The sequence below is a fragment of the Carcharhinus amblyrhynchos genome, unplaced genomic scaffold, assembly GCF_965287045.1.
Source record: "Carcharhinus amblyrhynchos unplaced genomic scaffold, sCarAmb.v2.hapA scaffold_65, whole genome shotgun sequence".
Classification (NCBI taxonomy): Eukaryota; Metazoa; Chordata; class Chondrichthyes; order Carcharhiniformes; family Carcharhinidae; genus Carcharhinus; species Carcharhinus amblyrhynchos.
In genome coordinates, this window is record NW_027649805.1 from 1,062,726 (window position 1) to 1,085,486 (window position 22,761).

General features: G+C 46.0%; 1 protein-coding gene across 4 annotated transcripts in view; it reads left to right on the plus strand.

Annotated features, from left to right (window-relative positions):
- LOC145337711 (cytochrome P450 2J2-like) overlaps window positions 1-22,761 on the plus strand; it is a 165,285-nt gene that overhangs the window by 86,038 nt on the left and 56,486 nt on the right. For all 4 annotated transcript variants that reach the window (XM_080182542.1, XM_080182544.1, XM_080182545.1 and 1 more), the window contains one exon: window positions 13,373-13,514. In XM_080182542.1, the coding sequence (XP_080038668.1) occupies window positions 13,373-13,514 (142 nt within the window). The remainder of the gene's footprint in view (window positions 1-13,372; window positions 13,515-22,761) is intronic.

Sequence of the window (22,761 nt, forward strand, 5' to 3'; positions counted from 1 at the left end):
TTGAGGTAGAACAACAAAGAGAGGATGGCCCAGGTAGGAACAAGATTCCCAGCTCTTTTGCCACCTTACCCATTCTAGCAGATATTATTGTTGAGCAAAGCAGACCTGCAGACTGAGGTCTGTCTCACCAATCATAAACGTTTCTTTTGTTGGGAAAACAAGAGGGAAAAGCATCTCAGTTATTTGTAAATCCTTTGGCTGCACCTGTGTCAGACAAAAGGAAGAAAAGAAACCGAACACCTCCTCACCAACGTGCCCCCTCCACCACCGCACTCACAAATTCCCCACTCTGTACTCACCAACCACCCCCCCCACACTCACTAAACCTCCCCCCATGCTCACCAAATCTCCCCCCGCATTCACAAAACCTCCCCCCGTGCTCACCAAATCTCCCCCACGCTTACCCAACCTCTCCACCGCGCCCACCAAACCTCCCCCCACACTCACCAAATCTCCCCCTGTGCTCACAAAACCTCCCCCCGTGCTCACCAAACCTCCCCCCACGCTCACAAAACCTCCCCCCACGCTCACAAAACCTCCCCCCGTGCTCACCAAACCTCCCCCCACGCTCACAAAACCTCCCCCCGTGCTCACCAAACCTCCCTCCGTGCTCACCAAACCTCCCCCCACGCTCACAAAACCTCCCCCCGTGCTCACCAAACCTCCCTCCACACTCACCAAACCTCCCCCCACGCTCACAAAACCTCCCCCCGTGCTCACCAAACCTCCCCCCACACTCACCAAACCTCCCCCCACGCTCACCAAACCTCCCCCCACGCTCACCAAATCTCACCCCACGCTCACCAACCACCCCCCCCACACTCTCCAAACCTCCCCCCGCGCTCACCAAACCTCCCCCCGCGCTCACCAAACCTCCCCCCACACTCACCAAATCTCCCCCCACGTTCACCAAATCTCCCCCCATGCTCTCCAAATCTCCCCCCACACTCACCAACCACCCCCCCACATTCACCAAACTTCCCCCCGCGCTCACCAAACCTCCCCCCACACTCACCAAATCTCCCCCCATGCTCTCCAAATCTCCCCCCATGCTCTCCAAATCTCCCCCCATGCTCTCCAAATCTCCCCCCACATTCACCAAACTTCCCCCCGCGCTCACCAAACCTCCCCCCACACTCACCAAATCTCCCCCCACGTTCACCAAATCTCCCCCCATGCTCTCCAAATCTCCCCCCACACTCACCAACCACCCCCCCACATTCACCAAACTTCCCCCCACGTTCACCAAACCTCCCCCCGCACTCACCAAATCTCCCCCCATGCTCACCAACCACCCCCCACACTCACCAAACCTCCCCCCACACTCACCAAACCTCACCCCGCACTCATCAACCGCCCTCCCGCACTCACCAACGCCCCCCCCATACTCAGCAAACAGCCCCCTCCGCACTCAACAAAACCTCCTCCGCACTCACCAAAACCCCCTCCGCACTCACCAATCCCCCACTCCGTACTCAGCAACACTGCCCTCTGTACTCACCAACCCTTTCTTGCACTCACCAAACCCTTCCCGCACTCACCAAACCTACCCCCCCCCGCATTCACCAACTCCCCACTTCGTATTCAACAACCCTTCCCCGCACTCACCAAACCCCCCCACACTCACCAAATCCCCCCTGCACACACCAAACTCTCCCCGCACTCACCAAACCCACCCCCCCCGCATTCACCAACTCCCCATTTTGTATTCACCAACCCTTCCCCGCACTCACCAAACTCTCCCCGCACTCACCAACCCACCCTCCCGCACTCACCAACCCACCCTCCCGCACTCACCAACCCACCCTCCCGCACTCACCAAACCACCCTCCCGCACTCACCAAACCGCACTCACCAAACCCTCCCCGCACTCACCAAACCCTACCCCGCACTCACCAAACCCTCCCCGCACTCACCAAACCCTCCCCGCACTCACCAAACCCTCCCCGCACTCACCAAACCCTCCCCGCACTCACCAAACCCTCCCCGCACTCACCAAACCCTCCCCGCACTCACCAAACCCTCCCCGCACTCACCAAACCCTCCCCGCACTCACCAAACCCTCCCCGCACTCACCAAACCCTCCCCGCACTCACCAAACCCTCCCCGCACTCACCAAACCCTCCCCGCACTCACCAAACCCTCCCCGCACTCACCAAACCCTCCCCGCACTCACCAAACCCTCCCCGCACTCACCAAACCCTCCCCGCACTCACCAAACCCTCCCCGCACTCACCAAACCCTCCCCGCACTCACCAAACCCTCCCCGCACTCACCAAACCCTCCCCGCACTCACCAAACCCTCCCCGCACTCACCAAACCCTCCCCGCACTCACCAAACCCTCCCCGCACTCACCAAACCCTCCCCGCACTCACCAAACCCTCCCTCCAACACTCACCAAACCACCCCTCCAACACTCACCAAACCACCCCTCCAACACTCACCAAACCACCCCTCCAACACTCACCAAACCACCCCCCCAACACTCACCAAACCACCCCCCCAACACTCACCAAACCACCCCTCCCACACTCACCAAACCACCCCCCCCACACTCACCAAACTCTCCCTACATTCACCAACCCACACCCCCGCACTCACCAAACACTCCCCGCACTCACCAAACACTCCCCGCACTCACCAAACACTCCCCGCACTCACCAAACACTCCCCTGCACTCACCAAACCAGCCCCTGTACTTACCAATGCCTCCCTCGCACTCACCAAACCCCTCACACTCACCACAACCCCCCCTCACACTCACCAAACCCCCCCCCACACTCACCAAACCCCCCTGCACTCACCAAACCCTCCCCGCATTGAACAAACCACTCAGTCAATGACTCTCCAACCCCCACCGCACTCACCAAACTCATACCTACTCAGTCTGTTAGCAATTTACATTCCTTTACAAGCTTCACCCAGGCCTCTATACTTATCAGGTGCGATTTCCCGGCTGAGCGCTCCCCAAAGCTGGAAAATCCAACCCGAGGTCAACCTGCGGAGAACCCATAGGCCATCATTTTATTACCTTGCCTGCCACGTAATCGGAGCGGGTGAGCGGCGGGCAACGGGAATTTCCGTTAAACCGGGGCAGGATTTTATGGTTTTGGGATGAGCGCACCCGTAAAATCCCATCCATAGTCTTTGCACCTGAAAGGACAACAACTAGATTGGACGAGTTAACCAATTAACTAATTAGCTGCTCTCCAGTCGGGCTTGCCTATCCCTGCCTTATGCTGGAAAAAGCTTACTTTACCTAAACAACAGACTTGTGAGCAAAATTCTAGCTCGTGGAATAAAAGGGAAATTAGGCACTTGGATAAGAAATTGGCTAGTGACAGGAAACAGAGAGTAGAGATTTTTCAGATTGGAGGAAGGTTTTGTCGTTGAGTTCCCCAGGAGTTACCATTGGAACATTCGCTCTTCCAGATGTTATATTAATGATCTAAACTGTGGTGTTCAGGGTATGATTTCAAAATTTACAGCTGATATAAAGATTAGAAACATTATCAATTGTGATGTGGACAATCTTGAACTTTAGAAAAGAAATAAATATGTTAATGGATTGGGCAAACAGGTGGCAGATACTGTTCAATGCAGGGAAGTGTGAGGTTATTGATTTTGACAGGAAGCATATGGATAGACAATATAAAACTAATGGAGAAACTCTAAAGAAGATGCAGGAACACAGGGACCCTGGTGTGTATATTCATAATTAATTGAAGAAGTTAGAAAATACTGAGAGATCTATTAATAAGGCATACAGTACCTTAGGCTTTATTAATAGGGGCATGAAATACAAGAGGTAGGGAGTCATGTTGAACCTGTGTAAGACATTAGTTAGGCCTCATGAAGAGTACTTGAGGAAGGATGTGAAGACATTGGAGAGAGTACACAGGAGATTCACAAGAATGATTCTAGGATAAAGAGCTGTAACGATGAAGATAGATTGGAGAGGTTGGGACAGTTTTCCTTTGAGAAAAGAAGGCTGAGAGGAAATTTAATAGAGGTTTTTAAGATCCTGAGAGATATGGGCAGAGTAAATGGTGACACACTTTTCACAGTCAAGAGCCTCAGTAATGAAAGGGCACAGATTCCAGGTAATGGATGAAAGGAGTAGAAGTGATAGGAGGAAAAATGTTTTCTCCTGGTGGGTGGTTGAAGTCTGGACTAAGCTTCCTGAGGTGGGAGGCAGCTTTAACCAAAATCTTGTTGTGAATCCTACTGCTGTTAAATGCAAGGGTGTCCCAAAACCCAGCAGGGTAACTTGGAAACTCTGGTTCACAGTGACAAAGAACAAAGAAAGTAAAAATTATAGCACAGGAACACACCCATTGGCCCTCCAAGCTTGCACCATCTATGCTGCCTGACTTAATTAAAATCCCCGACCCCTCCAAGGACCATATTCCTCTATTCCCATCCTATTCATGTATTTGTCAAGATGCCCCTTAAAAAGCACTACTGTATCCGCTTCCACTACCTCCCCCTGCAACGAGTTCCAGGCACCCACTACTCTCTGTGTAAAAAATCTGCCTCGTATATCTCCTTTAAATCTTGTCCCTCGCACCTTAAATTTGTGCCCCCAGTAATTGACTCTTCTACTCTGGGAAAAAGCTTCTGACTATCACTCTGTCCATGCCTCTCAGAATCTTGTAGACTTCTATCAAGTCATCCCATCAACCTCCATTGAGAACAAACTAAGTTTCTCCAACCTCTCCTCACAGCAAATGTCCTCCATACCAGGCAACATCCTGGTAAATCTTTTCTGTACCCTCTCCAAAGCCTCCACATCCTTCTGGTAGTGTGGCGACCCAAATTGAACACTGTATTCCAAGTGCAGCCTCAGTAAGGTTCTATAAAGCTGCAACATGACTTGCCAAATTTTAAACTCAATGGGCCTGGCCAATGAAAGCAAGCATGCCGTATGCCTTCTTGACCACCTTCTCCCTCTGCTTTGCCACCTTCAGTGGCCTATGTACCTGTACACCCAGATCCCTTTGTCTATCAATACTCTTAAGGGTTCTGCCATTTACTGCATATTTTCTATCTGTATTAGATCTTCCAACATGCATTACCTCACATTTGTCTAGATTAAACTCCATCTGCCATCTCTCCACCCAAGTTTCCAACCGATCTATATCCTGCTGTATCCTCTGATGGTCCTCATCGCTATCCGCAAATCCACCAACCTTTGTGTCATCCGCAAATTTATTAATCAATCCACTTACATTTTCCTCCAAATCATTTTATATATTACAAACAACAAAGGTCCCAGCATTGATCCCTCAGGAACATCACTTGTCACAGCCCTCCATTCAGATACACATCCTTCCACTGTTACCCTCTATTTTCTTTGACCGAGCCAGTTTTGTATCCACCTTGCCAGCTCACCTCTGATCCCTTGCAACTTCACCTTCTGCACCAGTCTGCCATGAGGGACCTTGTCAAAGGCCTCACTGAAGTCCATGTAGACAATAGCCACTGCCCTTTCCTCATCAATCATCTTCATCACTTCCTCTAAAAACTCAATCAAATTCAGGAGACACAACCGCCCCTTCATAAAACCACGTTGCCTCTCACTAGTACGTCCATTTATTTCCAAGTGAGAATAAATCCTTTCTCAAAGAATCCTCTCCAATAATTTCCCTACCACTGATGAAAGGCTCACTGGCTGTAATTACCTGGATTATTCTTCCTACCCTTCTTAAACAAAGGGACAACATTGGCTATTCTCCAATCCTCTGGGACCTCCCCTGGAGCCAGTGAGGATACAAAGATTTCTCTCAAGGCCCCAGTGATTTCCTCCCTTGCCTCTCTCAGCATTCTGGGGTATATCCCATCATACCCTGGGGACTTATTTCTCAAGAACCCAATACCTCCTCCTTTTTGATCTCAACATGACTCAAACTGTCTACACGTCCTTCCCCAGGCTCATCATCCACCAAGTCCTTCTCTTTGGTGAATCCTGATGCAAGGTACTCATTTAATACCTCGCTCATTTCTTCTGGCTCCACGCTTAGATTCCCTCCCTTATCCTTGAGTGGGCCAATCCTTTCCCTGGCCACCCTCGTGCTCTTTATAATGTATAAAAAGCCTTGGGATCTTTCTTATCCTGCTGGCCAATGCTTTTTCATGACCCCTTTAAGCCTTCCTTATTTCATGCTTAAGTTTCTTTCTACTTTTCTTGTATTCCACACTTGCTTCGTGTGTTCCCAGCCTTCTAATCTTGACAAATACTTTCTTTTTCTCTTTGACTTGGTTCACAATATCTTTCATTATCCAAGGTTCCCAAAACTTGCCATACTTATCCTTATTTTTACAGAAATGTGCCGGCCTTGAATCCATATCCACTTACACTTGAAAGCCTCCCACATACCAGGTGTTGATTTGCCCTCAAACATCTGCCCCGAATCTACATTCTTCGGTTATTGTTGTAATTAATCTTCCCCCAATTAAGCACCTTAACTTGAGAACTACACTTATCTTTATCCATCAGTACCTTAAAGCTTACTGAATTGTGGTCACTGTTCGCGAACTGCTCCCCTACTGAAACATCGACCACCTGGCCAGGCTCATTCCCCAATACCAGGTCCAGTATAGCCCCCTTCCCTAGTTGGACTATCTACATACTGTTTCAGGAAGCCCTCCTGGATGCTCCTTACAAACTCTGCCCCATCCACACCCCTAGCACTAAGTGAGTCCCAGTCAATATAAGGGAAGTTAAAATCTCCCACCACAACAACCCTGTTAACTTTTACACCTTGCCAAAATCTGCCTACGTATCTATTCCTCTATCTCCTGCTGGCAGTTGGGTAGCCTATAGTAAACCCCAACATTGTGACTACACCTTTCCTATTCCTGCATATTTTCAATATAGTATAATGAGAGAAAAGATATGCAAATTAATGAGAGACAGTCCAGCTCTGTTGTAATCAACAGAATATTGACGATGGAAAGGGAGGGAATGCTAGGGCCTTGTACAAAATCTTTGTATCCTCTTTACTAACAGGAGAGGTCCCAGAGGACTGGAGAATAGCCAATGTTGTTCCTTTGTTTAAGAAGGGCAACAGATACTCCTGGAAATTACAGGCTGAGGAGCCTTATATCAGCAGTAGCCACTGTTTAAGAAGGGAAGGAGGCAGCAGATGTGAAATTATAGGGCGGTTAGCCTGACTTCAGCCATTGGCAAGATTTTAGAGTCCATTATTAAAGATGAGACTGCAAAGTATTTGGAAGTGCATGATAAAATAGGACTGAGTCAGCATGGCTTTGTCAAGGGCAGGTCATATCTGACAAATCTGTTAGAGTTCTTTGCGGAGGTAACAAGGAAGTTAGATAAATGAGAACCCATGGATATGATTTATTTAAATTTCCAGAAGGCTTTTGACAAGGTGCCACAGAGGAGACTGTTAAATAAGTTAAATAACATCCAGTGCTCATGATAAGGGTAAGATCCTGGCATGGATAGAGGATTGGCTAACTGGCAGAAACACAGTAAAAAGTCTGACAACACCAGGTTTTAGTCCAACCGATTTATTTGATAATAGACTCACAAGCTTTCGGGGTTAGCCCCTTCGTCAGGTGAATGGAGAGTTCTGGCCTCAGACAGAGCATATAAAGCACAGTCATTGTTGAAGATTCTCTTAAGGTTAACGTGCAGGTTCAGTCAGCTGTTAGGGAGACAAATGCAATGTTAGCATTCATATCGAGAGGGCTAGAATACAAGAACTGGAATTACTTCTGAGGCTGTATAAGGCTCTGGTCAGATTCCATTTGGAGTGTGTGAACAGTCTTGGGCACATTATCTAAGGAAGGATGTGTTGGCCTTAGAAAGGGTCCAAAGGAGATTCACAAGAATCACAAGCTCTGGAATGAAGAACTTATTGTATGAGGAACAGCTGAGGACTCTGGGTCTGTATTCGTTGGAGTTTAGAAGGATGAGGAGAATCTTATTGTAACTTACAGGATACTGTGAGATCTGGATAGAGTGGATGTGGAGAGTAGGAAAAACTAGAACCAGAGGGCATAACCTCAGGCTGAAGGGACAATTCTTTAAAATAGAGATGAGGAGGAATTTCTTCAGCCAGAGAGGGGTGAATCTGTGGAACTCTTTGCTAAAGAAGGCTGTGGAGGCCACGTCATTGAGTGTCTTTAAGACAGGGATTGATGTGTTCTTGATTAATAAGGGGAATGAGGGGTTACAGGGAAAAAGCAGGAGAATGAGAATGAGAAAAATATCAGCCATGATTGAATGGCGGAACAGACTCGGTGGGCCGAATGGCCTAATTCTGCTCCTACGTTTTATGGCCTTAAGGTAGGGAAATTATTGGAAAAGATTCTTAGAGACAGAATTTACTCACACTCAGAAAAATATGGACTTACGAGTGATAGCATGATTTTGTGCAGGGAAGGCCATGTCTCACGAACTTGATCAAGTTTTTTGAGGAAGTGACAAAGGTGGATTGATGGATTGAGTTACAAGGAGAGGCTGGCTCGACTGGGACTTTTCTCTCTGGAGAATAGGAGGCTGAGGGGTGACCTTATAGAGGTCAATAAAATAATGAGGGGCATAGACAAGCTAAATATTCAATATCTTTTCCCAAAGATAAGAGAGTCTAAAACTAGAGGATACAAGTTTAAGGTAAGGGGGAGAGATACAAAAGGATTCAGAAGAGTAATTTTTTCACAGAGGGTGGTGAGTGTCTGGAACAAGCTGCCAAAGGTAGTAGTAGAAGCAGGTACAATTTTACCTTTTAAAAAGCACTTAGACAGTTACATGGGTACGATGGGCATAGAGAGATATGGGGGCAATTGGGATTAGCTTAGTGGTTTCTAAAAAAAAAATAAGAACGGCATGGACAAGTTGGACTGAAGAGCCTGTTTCCATGCTGTAAACCTCTATGACTTCATGAGATGATTGATGAGGACTGGGCGGTTGATGTTTGCATGGACTTTAGCAAAGTCTTTGACAAGGTCTCTCATGGCAGGCTAATAGAATCATAGAGGTTTGCAGCATGGAAACAGGCCTTTCGGCCCAACTTGTCCATGCCACCCTTTTTTTAAACCCCTAATCCAATCCCAATTGTGCGCATATAGCCCATGAAGCTGTCTAAACGCTTTTTAAAAGGCAAAATTCTACCTGCCTCTACTACTAATTCTGGCAGCTTGTTCCAGACACTCACCACCCTCTGTGCGATAAAATTATCCCTCTGGAGCCTTTTGTATCTCTCCCCTCTCACCTTAAACCTATGCCCTCTTCTTTTAGACTCCCCTACCTTTTTGGGAAAAGATATTGACTATTTAGCTGACCTATGCCTCTCATTATTTTATAGACCTCTATAAGATCACCCCTCAGCCTTCTACGCTCCAGAGAAAAAAGTCCCAGTCGATCTGGCCTCTCTTTATAATTCAAACCATTGTGTACCGGTAGCATCCCTGTAAACCTCTTCTGCACTCTTTCTAGTTTAATAATATCCTTTCTATAATAGGTGATCAGAACAGTGCACAGTATTCGAAGTGTGGCCTAACCAATGTCTTGTACAACTTCAACAAGACGCCCTAACTCCTGTATTAAATGTTCTGACCAATGAAAGCAAGCATGTTGAATGCCTTCCTCACCACTCTATCCAACTGTGACTCCACTTTCAAGAAGCTATGAACATGCACTCCTAGATCTCTTTGTTCTGTAACTCTCCCCAGTGTCCTACCATTAAATGAGTAATTCTTGCCCTGCCATTCGTCAACCCACTGGCCCCCAATTGATCAAGATCCCGTTGCGATCTCAGATAACCTTCTTCACTGTCCACTATGCTACCAATGTGACCAGGGTGACGAAATTTGCTGATGACATGAAGATGAGTGGAAAAGCAAATTGCATGGAGGGTATGGAAAGTCTGCAGAGAGATCTGGATAGGCTAAGCAAGTGGGTGAGGACCTGGCAGATGGAGTATAATGTTAGCAAGTGTGAGGTTATCCACTTTGGCAGAAATAATAGTAGGAGGGATTATTATTTAAAGGGCGAAAAGCTGCAGCATGCTATGGTGCAGAGGGACCTGGGGGTCCTTGTGCACGAGTCGCAAAAACCCAGTCTGCAGGTGCAGCAGGTGATCCAGAAGGTGAATGGGATGTTGGCCTTTATAGCGAGGGGGATAGAATATAAAAGTAGGGAGGTCTTGCTGCAACTGTACAGGGTATTGGTGAGGCCACAGCTGGAGTACTGTGTGCAGTTTTGGTTGCCGCACTTGCGGAAGGATATATTGGCCTTGGAGGGAGTGCAGAGGAGGTTCACTAGGCTGATACCGGAGTTGAGGGGGTTGAACTATGAAGAGAGACGAAATAGACTGGGTCTGTACTCGTTGGCGTTTAGAAGGATGAGGGGGGATCTTATAGAGACGTATAAGATAATGAAGGGGATGGATAGGGTAGAGGTAGAGAGATTCTTCCCACTTAGAAAGGATAGCAGGACTAGAGGACACAGCCTCAAGATAATGGGGGTGGGGGGGCGGGCTGCAGTTTAGATCAGAGTTGAGGAGGAACTTCTTCACTCAAAGGGTAGTGAATCTCTGGAATCCTCTGCCGTTGAAGTGGTGGAGGCTACCTCGCTAAATATATTTAAGTCACGGGTAGATAGATTTCTGTTAGATAGAGGAATTAAAGGTTATGGGGAGAAAGCGGGAAAGTGGAACTGATTCTCTTCAGATCAGCCATGATCTTATTGAATGGCGGGGCAGGCTTGAGGGGCTAGATGGCCTACTTCTTGCTAAATCCATGTAGACAACATCAATTGCACTGTCCTCATCTATCTTATTGGTTATCCCTTCAAAAAACTAATTAAATTTGTGAGACATGATATTCCGCTCACAAAGCCCTGATCAGTCCTTGCGTCTCTAAATGCCTGTAGATCCTGTCTCTCAAAATACCTTCCAACAACTTACCCACCATGGATGTAAGGCTCACTGGTCTATAGTTCCCAGGCTTTTCCCTGCAGCCCTTTTTAAATAAAGGCACAATATTTGCCATTCTCGATCTTCAAACACCTCACCTGTGATTATCAATGATTCAAATACTTCTGCTAGAGGTCCCGCAATTTCCTCCCTAGCCTCCCACAATGTCCTGGGATGCACTTCATCAGGTCCCAGGGATTTATCTACCTTGGTGCGCTTTAAGACTTCCAGCACCTCCTCCTCTGTAATATGTACACTCCTTAAGACATCAACATTTATTTCCCCAAGTTCCCTAACATCCAAACTTCTCTCAACAGTAAATACTGATGAGAAATATTAATTTAGAATCTCACCCATCTCTTGTGGATCTGCACATAGATGATCCTGTTGATCCTTAAGAAGCCCTACTCTTTCCCTTGTTACTCTTTTGCCCTTTATGTATTTGTAGAAGCTCTTTGGATTCTCCTTTGCCTTATCTGCCAAAACAATCTCATGGCCCCTTTTTGCCCTTCTGATTTCTCTCTGAACTCTACTCCCACACCCCCCTATACTCTTCAAGAGATTCACTTGATCCCAGCTGCGCATGCATTAAATGTGCCTCCTTCTTCTTCTTGACAGGGCCTCAACACCCCGAGTCATCCAGGATTCCCGACTTCTGCCAGCCTTGCCCTTCACTCTGAGAGGAATGTGCTTTCCCTGAACCCTAGTAAACACACTTCTGGAAGCTCCCACTTACCAGCCGTCCCTTTGCCTTCCCACAGCCTCCTCCAGTTGACTTTTGAAAGTTACTGCCTGATAGCGTAAAAATTGTCCTTGCCTCAATTTAGAATTTTAAGAGTTCAGCGAGAGCGTGCCCTCCACCCTGGAAACCCCGGATGACCCTGTATCTGAGGTCACCATTGCAGATTCAGAACAGCTTTCTTGAATTTCAATCCAGGGAAAGCGACTGGTCCGTATGGGGTACCCAGATGAGCACTTGGACCCTGCGTGGATCAGCTGGCGGGGGGGTATTCACAGACATCTTCAACTCTCTTTACAACAATCTGAGGTCCCTATCTGCTTCAAGAAGACAACCATCATCCCGGTACCTAAGAAAAACCAAGCAGCATGCCTTAATGACTATCAGCCCGTGGCTCTAACATCCATCATTGTGAAGTGCTTCAAAAGGTTAATCATGGCACAAGCCAATTCCAGCCTCTCGGACTACCTGGATGCACTACAATTTGCCTACTGGCACAACAGTTCCACAGCAGATGCCATCTCCCTGGCCCTACACTCAGTCCTGGAACTAGATAACAAGGACACCTATGTCAGATCCTATTTATTGACTACAGCTCAGCCTTCATACCATTATTCCCATGAAACTCATCTCCAAGCACCTCCCTTTGTGACTAGATCCTGAACTTCCTAACTCATAGACCACAATCAGTAAGGATAGGCAACAACACCTCCTCCACGATCATTCTCAACACTGGTGCCCCACAAGGCTGTGTTCTCACCCCTTTACTATACTCCTTATAGACCTATGACTGTGGCCAAATTCCCCTCCAATTCGATTTTCCAGTTTGCTGACTACACCACCGTAGTGGGTCAGATCTCAAACAATGATGAAATAGAGTACAGGAATGAGACAGAGAATCTGATAAACTGGTATGTCTCTCCCTCAGTGTCAACAAAACAAAGGAGATTGTTATCGACTTCAGGAAGCATAAAGGAGAATATGCCCCTGTCTACATCAACGGGGACGAAGTAGAAAGGGTCAAGAGCTTCAAGTTTTTAGGCGCCCAGATTACCAATGACCTGTCCTGGTCACCCCATGTCGACACTATAGTTAAAAACACCACCAATGCCTCTATTTTCTCAGAAGACTAAGAAAATTTGGCATGTCAGCTACGACACTCACTAACCTTGACAGATGCACCATAGAAAGCATTCTTTCTGGCTGTACCACAACTTGGTATAGCTCCTGCTCTGACTGCAAGGAGCTATAAAAGGTCGTGAATGTCGTCCAACCTATCACACAAACCAGCCTCCCATTCATTGACTCTGTCTACACTTCCCACTGTCTTGGCAAAGTAGCCAGCATAATTAAGAACCCCACACACCCCGGACATTCTCTCTTCTACTTTCCATTGAGAAAAAGATGCAAAAGCCTGAGATCACGTACCATTCGACTCAAGAACAGTTTCTTCCCTGTTGCCATTAGACTTTTGAACGGACTTATCTTGCATTAAATTGATCTTTCTCTGCACCCTAGTTATGACTGTAAAACCATATTCTGCACTTTCTCATTTCCTTCTCTATGAACGGTATGCTTTGCCTGTATAGCGCACAAGGAACAATACTTTTCACTGTGTACTAATACGTGACAATAATAAAACAAATCAAATCAAATCAAAATACTTTCTCTAACTTTCTTTGGCAGGTGAGTGGTGATGGGGATTCCACCTTCACCCTGAAGAACCTGATTGCCTGCGCCACTGACTTGATTATGGGTGGCACTGAAACCATTGTCTCGGTGTTGCAGTGTTTGGTGCTCTATATGACAGCATATCCATCCATCCAAGGTATAGCATGATCTAAGGTTACAGATAATGGGGAGCTCTGAAAATCAGCAAGTAATGCTATCAGGGTAGGTCAAGGAACCTCAGCTCCTTGATTTGAAAGTGACCCAAAGTGATATGTTCAGATTCGCCTCCTAGTCACAGATGCAGAGAGATCACTAATCGACACATCATAGCTCCCTATCTGTCTGAATTATACTAAACATACTCTGCTCCTTAACCATCAATTCCATCCCTCTTTCTGGCATCTCCCTGAGATCGAACCAAACTGTTTTGCAAGCTTGGTGTGATATTTAATCCCAAAATAAGCTTTGACCCCCAATAGCCACAAGACCACCTATTTCTGCCCCTGCCTCATTTGCTGCTAAAGCCATCATTCATAGGAACATAGGAAATAGGAGTTGGCCATCCAGCCTCTTCACATTTTCAACGAGATTATGGCTGACCTTCTACCTGAACACTATTTTCCTGCATTATATTCCTCAATATCTTTAATATGTAGAAATCTATCGATCCTAGTCATGAATATACTCAACAACTGAGTCTCCACAGCCCCTGGGGTAGAGAATTCCAAAGGTTCACCACCGTCTGAGTGAAAAAATTCTTCCTCGTCTCAAGCCTTAAATCTACCTCTTATTCTGAGACATTGGGCCCAATTTTACCAAAAATTCGTGCCCGGAATCGCAGTAAATTCGGGCGTTGGGCCTTTAACGTGATCTGCAGCTGAATCCGAGCAGATCGCGACTTTACCGACACCAGATTTGGGCGCGGATCGGGTCCATGCCTGAATCGGGCGGCCCAATGATTTAAATGCATTAGCAGCATTTAAATCGATTTAATGAACCGCGCGCCCAATTCTACCGCCAAATCCCACTTTACCGTCTTCTGGTCTGTTCCGGATCCGTGCTGTAAGCAACCTGCGGAATAAAAATCCGAAGCCGATTCCTATTCTGCTGGAGAACCTCCAAAGCCCATCCTCCTCAACCATCCTTCACAGACTCCCCCATTAACCACCCCGGTAGAGCCCCCCCCCCCCCCCCGCCAGATCTGACCCCCCTGGAAGGCAGGCCTCCCTGGCAGACTCCCCTCCACGATCAGACCCCCCTGGAAGGCAGGCCCCCCCCGGCAGACCCCCCCCACCCCCTCCACCCCCCAATCAGACCCCCCCCAGGAGGCAGGCCCCCCTCGGTAGAGCACACTGCCAACCTACCTCGATTGTTGGTTTCCTTCCACCATCCTTCTGACCTGCAGTCCTTCGCGAGCCTGCAGCACCTTCCTGGCCTTCCACTGGCATCTGCCAGAGGAGGGGGGCGGGCTCAGATGGATCTCTGGTTGCGGGGGTGGGGGAAGTGAGGATAGGGGGGAGGTTGGACTTGGGAGAATCTTGCAAACTGAAAATAATGTAGCATCTTCTTTGTGCTGCCTAATTATCTCTGGGAAAGGTAATTAAATGACAGTGTCCTAGTGAGCAATTAGTAACCTGTATGATACATTTGTGGTCTGTAACTGGATTGTTGATGTCCCTGTAGCCATGAGGCAGGTGCTCAAATGTTCAGTTATGTGGTGAACTTGGAAGGTTCGTCCCTATGATGGAACTTGGTTGGAAATAAGATTCAAGGAGATTACTAAATCTGGGAAATCAACCAAAGTGAAAAGAAGTTTGTATTGGCAACTCTTCTCTCACATTCCATGGCAGATGTGCCCGTACTTTTGAATGTGATTTGCATGGGCAACGTAGGGTGAAGCTAATCTGCCTTTGGAGCAGCCTGGCTGGGGATATATATTTTGAAATATTTTCCCAAATTTTTGACTGTCAGGTTTTTAGTTCCTGCGATTATAATTTTGACATGATCTTCCAAAGGGAATTCCTCTAATTCTGTGCAATGTTCAGATGTAAACAAGATGAAAGAAAGGATCCAAGGCTGCTCCAATTACCAAGACAATTTACCAGGAATTAGTCTGATGAACCTTTGTTGCTCTCCATCTATGGAAATTACAACCTTCCCTGAGTAAGGGGCTAAAAACTGTACACAACATTCCAGGTGTGGTCTCACTAAGGTTCTGTACACTTTCAATAAGACATCTTTACTCTGTACTCAAATCCTCCATCAGGAAACATGGCATTACCCTTCCTAATTGTATCTATATGTTAGCTTTCAATGAATTCTGAACAAAGATATGCAGGTCCATTTGGAAACAAGACTTTGCAATCTCTCACCATTTAAGAAATAGCCTGTATTTCTGTTTTTCCTACCAAACTGATTATATCACATTTTTCCACTTCACATTCCATCTGCCATAATCTTGCCCACTCACTTAGTTTGTCTAAATCCCCTTCAAACCTCTTTGCATCCTCCTCACAATTCATATTTCCACCAAGTCTGGTGTCATCAGCAAATTTGGAAATATTACATACGATCCCCACATACAAGTCAGTTTTAGAGATTGTGAACAGCTGGGGCCCAGGTGCTAAACCTTGTGATATCCCACTAGCCACAGCCTGCCAATGTGAAAATGACCCATTTATTCCTACTCTGTTTTCCATCTGTAGCCAAATCTCAACACATGCCAGTTTATTCCCCACAATCCCATGCTCCAGTTTTGATTGTTAACCTGTGTGGGACGTTGTACAAAGTCTTCTTAAAATCCAATTATACCACATTTGCTGATTCCCCCTTATCCTGCCTCAAAGTTCTAATGGGTTTGTCAATCATAATTTCCCTTTCATAAATCCAGCCAGAGCTTTTGGCTGATAACTGATGACAGAATGAGAGGACTGTAGTTCTCCATTTTCTCTCTCCCTCTTTTCTTAAATAGCAGGGTTACATTTGCTATCTTCCAATTTTTAGAAACCATTCTGGAATCCATACGATGTTTGAAAATGACCAGCCATGCATCCACTATCTCTACAACTCTTTTAGCATCCTGGGATGTAGATCATCAGGTCCATTGGTTTTATCAACATCTTATTCAGTGAAAATGGGCACAAAGTATTTGTTTAATTCCTTTAACATTTCCTTATTCCCCATTTTAAGTTCTGCCGTCTCTGCCTATAGTGGGCCAACATTCTCAGTGCTATTCAGTCCATTTTCATGTTTCTTGCTAGTTTACTCTCGTATTCTATTTTCTCTTTCTTTATCAGTTTCTTGATTCTCCTTTGCTGAATTGTAATTTGCTCCCAATTCTCAGGCTTACTAGTTTTGTTTGACAACATTATAAGCCTCCTCCATTGAAGTAATAGAATCTTTAACTTCTGTTATTAGCCCTGGTTGGATCATCTTTCCTAAGTCCATTAGACATAGGAGCAGAATTAGGCCATTCGGCCCATAGAGTCTGCTCCGCCATTCAATAAAATCATGCCCTTTCTGTTGGGTTTTTGTGTCTCAAAAGAATGTACGTTTGTTGGAAACCATGTATTAATTATTTAAAAGCTAGTCATTGCCTGCCTACTGTCATACCTTTTAATGCAGTTTTCCAATCTACCACAGCCCCTCATATCTGAGTGGTTTCCTTTCTTTAGATTTAAGATACTAGTTTCCGATTGAAATATGTCAAAGAACAAGGAAAATTACAGCCCTTCGGCTCTCCAATTCTGCACCGACCATGCTGCCCGACTGAACTAAAACCCCCTACCCTTCCGGGGACCATATCCCTCTATTGCCATCTTATTCGTGTATTTGTCAAGATGCCCCTTAAAACTCACAAATTATCACTCTCAAACTTAAAGTAACTCTTCACTAGAGGCTCCTTTGCAATGTGAGTATTAATTAACCCTTTCTCATTGCACAGATTTATAATAGCGCATTCTCTTTTACACCATTCTTTAAAACAATTTTGTGTACAGTCCAGGAATTTTCCTCCACAACATTAGTGCAACTTAGGCTTCTCCAGTTTGTCTTTCAGTTGAAAAGACAATAAGACATAGGAGCTGAAGTAGACCACTTGACCCACCAACTCAGCTCTGCCATTCGGTCAGATCATGACTGATCTAATATGATAATCTTCAACTCCACTTTCCCGGCATACCCCCATAACCCTTGAATCCCTTACTGATTAAAAATCTGTTGAGCTCAGCCTTGAAAATAAGAACATAAGAAGTAGGAGCAGGAGTAGACCATCTAGCCCCTCGAGCCTGTCCCGCCATTCAATAAGATCATGGCTGATCTAATAGTGGTTCAGTTCCATTTACCTGCCACTTCCCCATAACCCTTAATTCCCTTATTGATCAGAAATTTATCTACCTGTGACTTAAACATATTTAACAAGGTAGCCTCCACTGCTTCAATGGGCAGAGAATTCCAAAGATTCACTACCCTCTGAGAGAAGTTCCTCCTCAACCGTGTTCTAAATTGATTCCCCCTTATTTTGAGGCTGCGCCCTCTAGTTCTTGTTTCCTTTCTAAGTGGAAATAATCTCTCTGCCTCTACCCTGTCTAGCCCCTTCATTATCTTGTATGTCTCTATAAGATCTCTCCTCAGCCTTCTGGTAGGTATGGATATGATCGGCGCAACTTGTGGGCCGAAGGGCCTGTTTGTGCTGTAGTGTTCTATGTTCTGTGTTCTAAACTCCAACGAGTATAGGCCCAGTCTACTCAATCCCCCCTCACCTCCGGTATCAACCTTGTGAACTTTCTCTGCACTCCCTCCAAGGCCAATATATCCTTTCGCAAATAAGGGGACCAAAATTGCACACAGTACTCTAGTTGCGGCCTCACCAGTACCTTGTACAATTGCAGCAAGACTCCCTGCTTTTATACTCCATCCCACTTGCGATAAAGGCCAACATTCCATTCGCCTTCTTGATCACCTGCTGCATCTGCAGACTGGGTTTTTGCGATTCATGCACAAGGACCCCCAGGTCCCTCTGCACAGTAGCATGTTGTAATTTTTCACCATTTAAATAATAGTCCATTTTACTATTATTCCTTCCAAAATGAATCACCTCACACTTGCTAACCTTATACTCCATCTGCCAGATCCCCACCCACTCACTTAGCCTCTGCAGACTTTCCACGTCCTCCACGCGATTCGCTTTCCCATTCATCAGAAAACTTTGTTACCCTACACTCGGTCCCTTCCTCCAGATCGTCTATGTATATGGTAAACTGTTGAGGCCCCAGCACCGATCCCTGCGGCACACCACTAGTCACCAACTGCAACCGGAAAAGCACCCATTGATTCCAACTCTTTGCTTCCTGTTAAGTAACCAAACCTCAATCCACACTAACACCTTACCCCGAACTCCGTGTACCTTAATCTTTTGCAGCAACCTTTTGTGAGGCACCTTATCGAATGCCTTCTGGAAATCTAAAAACACCACATCCACTGATTCCCCTCTGTCAACCTCACTTGTTACTACTTCATAAAAATCCAGTAAATTTTCTGGATTTACCTTCATGAATCCATGCTGCATCTGCTTGATCAAACCATTCTTTTCTAGGTGCCTCGCTGTTTCTTCTTTGATGATGGATTCCAGCATTTTCCCAACTACGGACATTAAACTAACTGGCCTGTAGTTACCCACCTTTTGTCACCCTCCCTTTTTAAACAGTGGTGTCACGTTAGCTGTTTTCCAATCATCTGGTACCTCTCCAAAGTCCAGCAAATTTTGATAAATTACAACTAAGGCATCTGCTATTACTTCTGCCATTTCTTTTAGTACCCTGGGATGCATTCCACACAGTCCCGGGGACTTGTCTACTTTTAGTCCCATTAGCCTACCAACCACTACCTCTTTCGTAATAGTAATTGTTTTAAGGTCCTCACCCCCTACAGTCCTACGACTGTCAATTTTCGCTATGCTATTTGTGTCCTCTACTGTGAAGACCGACACAAAAAACTTGTTTAAGGCCTCGACCGTTTCCTCATTTCCTATTATTAAATCCCCCTTCTCATCTTCTAAGGGTCCAACATTCACTTTAGCCATTCTTTTCCTTTTTATATATTTGTAAAAACTTTTACTATCAGTTTATACATTTTGCGCTAGTTTAGTTTCATAATCTAGCTTTCCTTTCTTTATCGCTTTCTTAGTAATTCTTTGTTGTTTTTTAAAGCTTTCCCAATCTTCTAATTCCCCACTAGTTTTGGCCACTCTGTACACATTGGTTTTTAATTTATTACTCTCCTCTATTTCCTTCATTATCCATGGCTGGTTATCCCTTTTCTTACATTCCTTCTTTATCAGCGGAATATATTTTTGCTGAGTACTGAGAAAAATCTCCTTAAAAATCCTCCACTGTTCGTCAGCTGTCCTACCAACCAGTCTGCGCTCCCAATCTACATTCGCCAATTCCACCCTCATCCTATCACACTCCCCTGTGTTCAAGCAGAGGACACTGATTTGGGACCCTACTTTCTTACCCTCCATCTGTATTAGAAATTCAACCATATTGTGATCACTCATTCCAAGAGGATCCCTCACAAGAAGATCTTTAATTTTACCTGTCTCATTACACAGGATCAGATCCAAGATAGCTCACTCCCTTGTAGGTTCTGTAACATACTGTTTGAGGAAACTATCCCGACAGCATTCTAAGAACTCTTCCTCAAGTCCACTGCGTCCGACTTGAGTCAACCAATCAATATGCAGGTTAAAATCCCCCATGATTATTGCCGTTCCGTTTTTGCACGCATCCATTGTTTGCTTGCTTATAGCCCGTCCCACCTCAAAGTTATTATTTGGGGGCCTATAGACCACACCCACCAGTGACTTTCTCCCCTTACTGTTCCCTATCTCCACCCACATTGATTTCACATTTTGCTCCTTAGAGCCTATATCTTCTCTCACTACTGCTCTGATGTTACGTAGAACATAGAACACTACAGCACAAACAGTCCCTTCAGCCCACAAGTTGCGCCAATCATATCCCTACCTACCAGGCCTATCTATAACCCTCAATCCCATTAAATCCCATGTACTCATCCAGAAGTCTCTTAAAAGACCCCAACAAGTTCGCCTCCACCACCACCGACGGCAGCCGATTCCACTCACTCACCACCCTCTGAGTGAAAAACTTACCCCTGACATCTCCTCTGTACCTACTCCCCAGCACCTTAAAACTGTGCCCTCTCGTAGCGACCATTTAAGCCCTGGGAGATAGCCTCCGAGAATCCACCCTATTTATACCTCTCAATACCTTATAAATCTCGATCAAGTCGCCTCTCATCCTTTGTCTCTCCAGGGAGAAAAGACCTAGTTCCCTCAACCTATCCTCATAAGGCATGCCATCCAATCTAGGCAACGTCCTTGTAAATCTATGTTATCCTTGATTAATAGAGCTATCCTGCCTCTTTTTCCTTCCTGTCTATCCTTCCAAAATGTCTGATACCCCTGGATACTCAGTTCCCAGTCCTGGTCACCCTGCAAGCACGTTTCTGTAATGGCCACTAGATCATACCCATTTGTACTGATTTGTGCCATCAACTCATTCTCTTTGTTTCGAATGCTATGTACATTCAGGTAAAGTGTCTTCATGCTAGCCTTTATCTGGACCCGATTTTGAGTGCATTCTTGTGTTTGCACGCTCTGTCCCTACCTGTCACAGACTGGCTATCCTTCCCCAGACCATCTCCCTGCACTGCATTGACCACCTCTCTTCTTGTGTTTGTTGCCTTTTTTACTCTGCCTGAGGTTAGATTCCTGCCACCTTCTATACTCTCTGTCCTTTCACATGGTCTGGAAACGCTACTAACCTCTCCTGAGCCCTCGACTCCTTTAACTAGTTGAGTGTCCTCATCATTAACTGGCACTCGTACCCTCCCCTTTACCTTTGATTTTGTAATTCCCCATACCCCTGAACCCTCCTCGCCACTATTTAGTTTAAAGCCCTATTTACAGCCCTAGTTATACGATTCGCCAGGACTATGGTCCCAGCACAATTCAGACGAAGACCATCCCATCACAACAGGTCCCATCTTCCCCAATACTGGTGCCAATGTCCCATGAATTCAAACCCATTCCTCCCGCACCAATCTTTGAGCCACACATTTACCTCCTTAATCTTATTGACCCTGCGCCAATTCACTCGTGGCTTAGGTAGTAATCAGAGATTACTAACTTGTTGGTTCTGCTTTCTAATTTAGCTCCTAGCTTTTCATATTCCCTTAGCAGACCCTTTGTTCCTGTTCTATCTATGTCATTGACACCTATGTGGACCACGACAACTGGATTCTTATTCTCCCACTCCAAGTTCCTCTGCAGCCCAGATGAGATATCCTGGACCCGAGCACCAGGCCGGCAACACAACCTTCGGGATTCTCGATCCTGGTCACAAAGAACATTGTCAATGCCCCTAACTACACTATCCCCAATCACTACTACATTTCTTTTGTCTCCCTCTTCTTGAACGGCTCCCTGCACCACAGTGCCATGGGCAGTTTGCTCATCCTCCTTGCTATCCCCGTTCCCGTCCACACTGGGAGCAAGAATCTCAAACCTCTTGTACAGATTCAGGGGCTGAGGCTCTTGGAACTCTCCTTCCTGGATCCCACTTCCTGCTTTCTTCTTCCCACTCCCTGCCTGACTCGCAGCCACACCCTCTTGTCCCTGACCACCGGCTGAATTAGTTAGTCTAAGGGGTGTGACTGTCTCCTGAAACATAGCATCCAGGTAAATCTCCCCCTCCCTGATGTGTCGCAGTGTCTGAAGCTCAGAATCCAGCTCGTCAACCTTGAGCCAGAGTTCCTCAAGCAACTAACACTTACTGCAGACATGCTCACTGGGAATCACATCAGGGTCCACTAGCTCCCACTTCATGCAAGAACAGCACATCACATGACTCTCCATCCCTAATTACCTAGTTTAAATGTTTACAAATTAGAATTAATCCTACATTGCCTCGCCCGATTCTGCCTAAGCCAGATGAGCCAAAGCTCTTTAGCTGTCATTCATTATGATCATGACCAATCATTCAGCTAGGCAGCCTGATCTCACTTACCACTCACATCCTTTCATCCTCTTTGCCCCAAGTTCTACGTCTAACTGCTTCCTGAAAACATTCAATGTTTTGGCCTTAACTACTTCCTGTGGTAGCGAATTCCACAGACTGACCACTCTCTGGGTGAAGAAAGTTCTCATCATCTCTGTCCTAAAAGGTTTACCCCTTATCTTCAGACTGTGACCCCTGGTTCTGGACACCTCCATCATTGGGAACATCCTACCTACATCTATCCAATCTAGACCTGTTAGAATTTTATAGGTTTCTATGTACTCTCCTCATTCTTTTGAACTCTATCTCTATTTAAATAACATT